Genomic DNA, 9899 nt, shown 5'->3' with positions numbered 1-9899 from the left:
TCAGACGAATCATTGCACATTACGTACATGTTGTTCCCTTTATCTCACGATATTTGGTCTGGCTCTAAACAGACCCCTCTTTCTCGATACTGTGAATTAGAATCTTTTAATTGGTTAACATAACCCTATCACGACCATGCATTTCTTGATCCAATCACTTGAGGTGCAAAGAGATATCTTTCTCAAGAAGAGAGGGACAAATTATATCTTGGTTGACCATGCCTCACAGCATGCTTTCTCACAAACCCAAAACTACCTTTATAACTACTCAGTTACATAGTAGCGTTTGATAATCCCTAAGTAAGTCAATTCACATCTTGAGAACATGCGACAATCTCAGATCTAAGTACACAGTATACATGTTGCAAAATGAAAACTATATTACAACATCTCACGGTGAATCGGTCCAGCGTCATGTCATACTTGTACCCACATTATTAGTTTAACATCTCCATGTTCATGACTTGTGAAATGTAGTCATCAACTAATACATGTGCTAGTCATCAACTCTAACTAGAGACATCATCTAGAATAACCATACAAGTAAAGAATCTCACAAACAATTCACATAATTTCTAATCAGTACAAGTATCTCCAACAATGTCTCAAGCTGATGTCTTAAATTGAAATATCTCCAACTGTGTCTTATTTCATAAAATTTGGTCAAAAATTATAGGTCGCCCTCTAAAGTGCCTAAAATATATTATTCTGTTGTGGGCTGTCCTATAATCTAGATTTGAGAAGCGGGATATTTTATTGGTGCCCTAAATTCTAAAAATATACTTATTTTTGAATTATAGGTATTTTTATAGGTCATGTTGTTGAAAATACTCTAACTCTAATACTAAAATGACGCAATCAAGCTCAATATATCTAAACATCCGGTACCCATAGGAGTGTGACCTGCAAGCGCCTAAGCACAATATAGAATTCGAATCCAGACAAACCGAAACACATGGCGTGATCACTAAATAAAAGTCATAACTCGAGTTCAAAACTGCATCACCGTTTCTCATCATTATTTTTCATATAATTATATATCTCTAGGGTTTTGTTTTTAAGGCTAGTTTGAGAACCCTATTTTTCCAAGAGAATTTTATTTTCCCAAGAAAAATTAGTTTATTTTATATTGGATCTTTGAAAAAATAGAGTTCCCAAACTAGCATAACTTTTTTTCTCAATGTTTTTCGGTAGTCAGCACAAGTGCACAACAAAACACAAGATTTACTAGTCACCAAACAATCAGAACGAATCACGATCCAGTCTAATACAAACACCAAAGTGTCAAGGTTCTAATACAAAACTTATCCGAAAAGACAAGAACTACGGTGTTCTGAATTCCCGAACTGTACAGACCGAAATCCACCCCTACCCACCAAAAAAAATGGTAGCAAATTTCTCCAAAAAAATCATCTGGTCGGCTCCTATAAAGTAGGAAGCTTCGCCACTACCCACTTATTTGTTCTTTTTGTGCTTCGTTTTTCCCGACCGTTTAGCAGAAAGCGCGGCGCTTGCACTCTTCCCTTCGAGCTTCTTGGTGATCTTCATGACACTGGACATACCCTTGCGCGCAGACGCCTTGCGGTCCGACCTGCGGTTGAGAAGCTTACGGTCCAGCGGCCAGTACGCGTAAGGTTCCATCTTGTCTTTCTTCTTCAGATCACCACTGGCTTTCTTGCTGGTGTACTCATGACCAGTGTAGGCCCAGCCAGAGCCGGATGTCTTCCTCTTCTTGATGGACTGGCTTCTGACAGAGCTCTTTCCATCAGCCTCCTCGTCGTCACGAGGGGCCGGCTTCTTTTTCCACTTCTCCCGCTCTTCGCGCACGATTATACGGCCTTCAGGGTCCACCTCGAACTTATCGTCGTCGTCATCGGGTGCAGCCCTCTTTTTCCCTGCTGCTGATTTGAGAGCCAACCGCACCGTTTTCTGGTCAAGTAAATCTAGGGGGTCGCCAGTTGAATGGTCAATGAACTTGTCTAGTAGTTTCTTATCTCCTTGGCGCCTCCGACTCAACCTAGAAAGGATGAACAAAAGAATATTATTTCAGTTGCTAACGAGAACCTCGCTGTGTACGCAGCTATCACCTCACGTACCGAGTTGAAGCTTTTGATTCAGTACGAGATCGAGAAGTAGCAGTATGTTGGGTAGAAAAAGGACCATCTGATTCATCATCACTTCCAAAGTCCGAAAACATTTGTGTGTGATTCCACCTACTTTGCCTGTAGGAAACATGGAACGGACAGTTAGAATTAGGAACAAACATTAATTTCCCCAAACCTAGAAGGCTAGAACTACCAATGGATTCTGTTTTTTTCAGGTGTGTATCATCAAGACACCAACTACAAGACCATACACTTCCTTCCACCGAATAAAGGATACCTTGTAGCTCCTGAGGCCATAGACATGGCATCCCCATCCTCAGAAGATTTTGCCTTTCGCATTTTTCGCTCATTAATCTGGCAAACATCACACATGCACTCAATCATAAAAGGTTAAGATTGGAGAGAAAATATGTTCCTTTTGAAGAGTGGCATAAAACAATGGATGTTACCTTCCTAATATTCGTGAGCAATTTCATATGCTCCTCAGGCATCACAGCCTTCACAGCGTCTAAACCACATTTCTTCACAAGAATTTCTATGAGTGACTTGACCTAACAATAGGATGTGGAGTTAGACCAAGAAAAGGATAACAATGCATACTAAAGTTTTTGTATCTATCCTAATACAGAACTATAGCAACAAAACAAATATTATCACATCCACACATGTCTTTAGACTAGTAAAATGACAATAATTAAATAATTTTAACCATACAAAAAAATACTGCAAAATAAAAAACAACAGATACCTTAGCTTTAAAGGAATTCTTTGTATCACTTTGCCAGCTCAGCAGGCCCTCAACAACTCCAGTCAAGTGTTCATGCAATATGTCAGCTTTAGATTTAGCAACTAAAGCTTTGACAAAACCTAAGTTCGCCTGACCACAACGTCGATGCAAGTGTAAAAGTCAGACAAAATATTATAGATGGTTGAAAGGGTAAAGATATAAGCAAGAATTCTGTTGTGTGCTTTACTTTGACTATTTCCCGGTTGTTCCTTTGCATAAGCAAGAAAGTCTGAGGAAGGAGATTGTATGCGACTCCGATAAGCTCTGAGAATTCATAAGTCAACCGAGCCAACCCAGTTACAACAGCACTAATTGCATATGGCGTTTGACCAGCGGCCAGACCACCAGCAACCTAAACATAAAATCAGACAAAAATAAACCATATGATGAGTATCTTATGTATAGGAATACAACATAGAACAGAGATCTCATATTCAATTGTCGAACAATTAATCGCTATGTGCAAACACAAAACATGGCAGAATGGTACTGAGTACTGACAGAGGGTAAAGAAGTACCATGCCAAAGAACTGGTGCAAGCCCTCCTTCCCCTCGTCATTTCCAGCATTTTCACAGGCACGGGCAATTTCAATAAGCAAATCATAAGCTCTGTTTCTGGTTTTCTTGTTGGCCTGTCAATAAACATCAGCCGGTCACTGTTAATCACATGAGTTTATTTGGTATGCCACATGTATTAGCAAAAGCTGTCCTATCAGAATAAACAAGTACTCTCATGGACGACCAAACATGAAACTGCATATTATATAAATCATACTGATAGATGTCCAAAAAGGTGAGAAGCAAACTAATAACGTAAGTATTAAGTTTAGGTTGGAATTTCTGAAACACCATTCATAAAAAAACTTCCCAACTTTATTGTTCTAATACAGGTGAATGTAACATTTGAACATGAATATTGCACAGCTAAAACTTCTGCCAGCTACCTGGTTGAGATAAGCATTCCTGGTTATAAACTAATAGTTGAAAAATCCTCCAGAACCAAACGTAAACTTTAGATTACCTCCTTCAATGCAAGAAGTATTTCAGTGATGAATGAACTAATAATTTCTCTCTTTCTAACCATAGATGAATCCTGCAGATATAGACAAGTGTACAGTTCTTGTTACTGCTCTCCCGGATACAAATACATGTTTGTCAACAACAACAAAAAAGATACGGCCACCTCTTTTTCCCAACCTTCAAAATGTAAACAATAAGGTGGTATAGGCATTCGAGTCTGTAACGTTTCGAGGGAAATTGGCATGGTAGTGACGAAATCATCAATTCTGACAGGACATCCAGATTCTTTTCAATAAATTCAGCATCCTGAAACAATTAACATTGATTAAATAAATGGAACATATTATGTGCACAATTGTATGGAGAACTGAAAAATATTAACAGACCTTGAGCAGCATTGACAGGACCTTGTACGCTCTCTTTTGAATCAAAGAGTCGCTGTCCTATAAACAAAAAAATTGTGGTAAACTGAACTTAGATTCATGGTTACATGAAAAACATAATCTTAATTTGCATTAAACCAGATATGTACCTTAATTGCAGGTTTCACATAACTGAACAACACATTGATAGACTTTGCAGCTAAACCAGGCATCAATGAAGCTGCAAAATCCAAAAGTAGAGCCCTGGTATTCAAGTCAAGGCTTAAAATCAACATCAGAAATTCAATCAAAATCTACAAATAACTAAGAAATTTCAAGATCATAAACCATACAAACCTCTTCATGCTATTTTTGTTGGAATCGGCTTCAATTTCCATTGAACTATCATCCACAGGCTCTGCATTAACAGCCTTTGTAGCATCCAACAACTTTCTTATTGCATCAAGGAAGAATTTCCCAACAACGTTTTTGTCTGATATGGAAGCTATCTCACTTATCGCAGGCTACAATAAAGAGGGAAAATATGAAAATTAACTAATTAAGTACATAACTGAATTGCAATCATCAATTCAATTAATAGACCCACACAAAGAGAACTGTAATTTCAATCCACAAAATGTTAAACTTCCTTTATTGTTGGGATGACCACGCCTTGGCCTGAGGTGCTAGGGGTGAGGAGAGAGGGGGCGCGGCCAGTTGGATCGGTGGCGGCGAACTGGTGGCACCGTGCTGGGCACGGCGGCTGGCTGGTGTAGGTGAGAGGGGGAAATAATCCTTTTCTTAGATTAATTCTCCTCTGATCTTTATTAATCATCTCCTGTGCATTATATAGCACAGGCACCCTAATACATCATCTAATCTGACTCAACCACCTTAGACTTAATCTATCTAAATCTTCTCCTATTTTCACTCTCAGATAACCCTAATCGCCCTACCAACCCGGCGGCTATGGCTCAGCGCCATGGCTTTCTCCTATAGCCGACTGGGCCTTGGGCCTTCTATTGTACACCTTGCCGGTCATAACAATTGTATTGATGACAAGTTGTTTCCAACAGGAATAGTTTCATCAATCAGCACACAGAAATCATTGAGTTTCACTGTCGAATTTCAAGTGACATCATTGAGGATATGATGGGAGTGTGATATGAAGCTATAATCAACAACCCTAGCAAAGAGAAATATGCTCTTCGAATACTAACTCGAGAAGCCAAAACAAATAAGTCACCAAAAATATAAAAGCTTAACGTGTCCTTAGCTATAGGAAAATGGATCTCTCGAGTCTCGATGACTCAACCACAGCAACATGGTCAAGAAGTCTTTTCAAAGGAAATTACTTGATATACCTGCAATAATCCAATAGCATCATTCGAAGACATCAAGAATATAGAACAAAGTACTTCCAAAAGCTTAGAAGAGAAAGCACGTATCGCTTTCAAGTTTTCCTCAGCCAGATTTTGAGTATAACGTTCCTTTGCTCTTCTTTCAGATTTGCTTATTTCATCCTCAGCAAGAATGTCTTCTTCCCTAGAAACTGACAGAGCTTTTTTGTTTTGTTTGATTAAAACCTACAAAGAACACAAGATAATATAAAAGGCATTCAAAAGGGTAAACAATTTGTATAACAGAAACGGGACCATGAGAAACACCTGAATACTGGAGCAAACAATGCCATGCAAGGCAGGATGGTTTTGCAGAGTGTCACATAAAATATCTTGTAAAACTCTAAAATTGCTTGACGTATCACATGGGTAGTTGCAACAAGATGGTAACAAAGACCACAGAGAATACACATAACCTTCAGCTCTCTTGGCAGAGAAAAGCTTGTCATGCTTCAAAAGCTGCTCAGTTCATATATCCAAAACACAGTGAGAGTGCACAAAGTAAGAGCTCAGTCAAAAATCAAGTATTCAAGTTATTCTTATTCTTGTAAAGCAGAGAATTTTCAATGAATACCAAATACCTTAGGAATGTTTTTCTCTATGGCTCCAACCATACTCAGAATATCTCTTAAGAAAAATTGTAAACTGGCACCAACAATGTGCTTCTCCAGAATAGGGAGAATCCATTCATTTTCATCACTTATTGACTGAATCTGAAGAATTTCCAGAATATTCTTTGGCCCCATTGCAGCAACCGCTGAACCAAGACATGCATCAAGCTGCAAAAAGAAGGCAGGGATTGACTAATCAAAGACCAAATAAATTCTTGCAGTAGGAATATATGTTAATCAGAACATGACAATGCTAGTGCACAACAACCAAGATTTTTTGATTCCCCTAAGCAGCATTTTGACAACCCCCATATCCTCTACACCCTCCAGTCACAATAAGTCAAACTTTGGACAATGGGGGTGATTTACAAAAACACGACTTTGGTTATAATTTTTTGTAATATAGTTAGAAAACACAAGGAAATTATAATTGCCAAACTATTTTCCAAAACAAACCTACTTGTGTCATTTTCAAAAATCCCAATTAAATACATTAAAAGTAATTTACTCCGTAGTCAAAGTTTGGTTGACTATACACAACACAAAGTGACAAAACAACACTTATTTGTTACCAGAGGAAGTATGTGTTCTTATATTTGGTAAGATAGCTAAGCAAGGAGGATTTAAGTGTCTGTAGTTAGAGGGAAAAGGTACCTGCTTCCGAAAGGAAAAGTCATCATCTGACAAGTTTTGCATGTCTGCCAAGTTCCTGACTGCTTCGGGCAATAGATCAGCTGAAAACTCTCCTGTTTTAAAATGTTATAGATCTCAGCTCAGGAATTCGTGACCCTTAATAACAAGTATCTAACTAGCAGAAGTAAAAGAAATAAAATAATCAAATTCATCCAAAAATGAACATAGCAAGTCAGTTTGATTCTACAAGTATCGGAGCCCAAGAATAAAAAAAATGGTTGCCTGTGTGAGCTGTGACCAGATAAGACTAGAAACCCCAAATCTCCAATACAGCTAAGCTATAGATAACAAAAACAATGATCTATTGTCACCATCATAACTGACATGATGCAGAATGAAATGCATTAACATAATCATATACATGTGGGAGGATATGCTGAGGTACTGAAACACATACCTAGTTTGTCAAATGCCACTGAAATTACATGAAATGATCTGTCCCAGACGTCACTGTAGCGGACATCTAGCAAGCCTTCTAGGATAGCACATATCTTATCTATGATTGTTGGATCTGATTTCAACCCTTGATGTCTAGCCTTCATCTGAGCAATACCCTGTGACACCAAGGTTTCATCAATGCAGTTATCTATTAAACCTTTAAAACCCTCCAGAGATGAAAATCTCGCCTCTTCGAATTCACTTGATAATATATCTGACAAGCAATTAACAAAAAAAAAGTTCAGCGATGATCATGGCAATCTATGTAAGCATCATTGACCAATTAATAAATGCTAAGTTTATGAAAAGAAAGAACCAACCTCCAAGTGAGGTAAATATCAATGGAAGTTTTACAACACAAATGTCCCTGTTTTGCTTGTAAATTTTTTTAGTGCCAACATGTAGAAGTCGTGCAATTGAAGCCATTTCATCTCCTGATTTCCTTTCTGAAGACACTGACAGACCCAACGAGCACAGAAGGTCCAATAACACATCAGATTTGAGCTGTACGGTTGGACTCTCACAAACAGCATGCAGAATGTCCAGAAGACTCCTTATCAAAATTGGTTGATGCAAATCTAATAGTGGTTTAAAATATTTCAAGATAGTATTGGAAGGTTTGGAGGCCATAAGGGGAAGGCAGCATATCAAAGCATTCAAAATATACAGGACCTCCTTAGCCCCCTTGGGGCCTTCCTCTGATACACCTGTATTTACAGCACTAGATCCTCCAGCAAGCAGCAGAAACCGCTCAAAAGATCTTGTTATTGCTTCACTTGCTGGAATCAAAATTGTTTGCCTTTGAAAACTCAGGAGAACATCATGCAAGCATGAATGAGATTGTTTCCGCACCTATAACCCACCAAAGTAAGCCATGAATTAGTGAATTGATGTGAATGGACTACACATTTTGAGCATGGTTCAACTTTTATAGAAGTCGTGGCGAATGATTTCAAACTTCTCAGTGATACTAAATGATACTTTACAGTAGTTGTTGGTTGGCTAGTTTGTGACTCTAAGCTAGCTAGATGAGAAACGGTAATACAATCAAGTTCCATTACCGCATTGGCACACTCAATGAGGATTGAGGAGCATCATTAGTTACTTTGGAAGGGAACAAAATTTAAATGGGAACAGTTGGAGAGTGTCAGCTTTGTATGACCTTTAGCCGGTGATCGGTACTGAGGCGCAGAATCACAGTGTATAAAGGCTCTACCGCCTCCCAGTTCGCCCTGTCCCCCGCAGATATCAAATGCGCGAGGCATCTCAGCCCCGCCCTGACGCCTGAATCAGGCGTGGAAGGGAAATCGAGCACGCGCATCACGTCATCGGCGACCTCACGGCCACGGGCGCGCACCACTGCGGCCGGGAGGGCCGGCAGCGCCGCGGAGAGGAAGGCGAGGAGCGCTCCGGCGACGTGGCGGTCGGCGCCGGCGTCCCCCGCGCGAGCGAGCGGGGCAAGCGCCGCAGCAGCCGCTGCGAAGTAGGCTACTGGGGTGGCGGGCACTCCTTGGTCGCTAACGGCCTGCGCCATGGCGGCGGCGGTGGCACAGAGGTGCTGAAAGTCCTCCCGCGGCGAGCCGCCGAGGCGCGCGAGGATGGCGGCGGCGAGGTCGCCCTCTCCGTCCAGCAAGGAGAGGTCGTCGTCGCCGGCGGTGGATCGCGGGGTCTGTGGGAGGTCAGCCATGTCGACGTCGGCCATGGGGAGCGCGCGGGGGTATGGGAAGCGGCACGCGCCGACCGAATACACAGTGAGCTCGGCAGCTGACGCTCTAGGGTTTTGAGGGAGACGGACTCTCTAACTACGTCGTTTTGTTTCGTTGGGGCGAGCGGGTACGGGCTTTTTAAGTGGGCTATTGACCTATTGTTACACACAAAGGGGACCGATTTTTTTATTTTAGCCCATTATATGAAAAAAAAACTCCGTTTACATAGGATGGCCTGTCACGCTGGCCAGCAAGGCTGACACGGCGTCAGCGTAGCCTCAAGCTGGGTGTCATAGATTTTGGCGCTGAACATGGAAGAAAACTAGTTAGCCTATTTTCTTGTGCCATTCTCTCCTCGCGCGGGTTTTGTCCCCGCCGCCGAGGCCGCTCCGCTACCCCGGTCACCGTCGCCGAGGCCGAGGCGCCTCGTTCTCTCTCCCCGCCATCGAGGCCGCTCCACGCCGCCCAGCCCTCCGTGTGTCCGGTGGCAAGTATTTTTTAAAAAAAATAGTTACTTAACACATTTTTTAGTATATGGAGGAAAATTAGTGAGTATATAGTTAGTATATGGTTAGCATTTTGTTTACATAAGCATATAGTCAGTGATTATATAGTTAGTAAATTGCTAGCATATGTTTAACATATTGTTAGTATATTGGATGGAGGAAAGTTAGAGAGTATATAGTTAGTATATTGTTTAGCACATTGTTTAGCATATTATTTAGTATGTAGCTATCATGCGGTTTTCTGTGTTGGTTAGTGTGCATTGCAGTGTTG

The 9899-nt window shown here is 40.8% G+C and overlaps 1 protein-coding gene across 1 annotated transcript; it reads right to left on the bottom strand.

The window, feature by feature from the left end:
* Positions 1-1204: 1204 nt before the first annotated feature.
* On the bottom strand, positions 1205-9233 carry LOC103627825 (RRP12-like protein). The gene is made up of 19 exons (XM_020538719.2): positions 8579-9233; positions 7737-8268; positions 7376-7630; positions 6940-7031; positions 6256-6453; positions 5942-6133; positions 5639-5860; positions 4632-4798; positions 4445-4538; positions 4299-4355; positions 4090-4218; positions 3914-3985; positions 3411-3524; positions 3080-3244; positions 2854-2982; positions 2555-2656; positions 2383-2459; positions 2097-2222; positions 1205-2017 (listed from the first exon to the last, which is right to left on the bottom strand). Exons 1-19 carry the CDS (start codon positions 9116-9118, stop codon positions 1456-1458), a joined length of 3825 nt encoding a protein of 1274 aa, XP_020394308.1. The 5' UTR covers positions 9119-9233; the 3' UTR covers positions 1205-1455.
* Positions 9234-9899: the final 666 nt, after the last annotated feature.

Source organism: Zea mays, chromosome 5 (assembly GCF_902167145.1).
Source record: "Zea mays cultivar B73 chromosome 5, Zm-B73-REFERENCE-NAM-5.0, whole genome shotgun sequence".
Taxonomy (NCBI): Eukaryota; Viridiplantae; Streptophyta; class Magnoliopsida; order Poales; family Poaceae; genus Zea; species Zea mays.
Note: the sequence above shows the minus strand (reverse complement) of the source record. Positions and strands in the feature narration are given on the sequence as shown.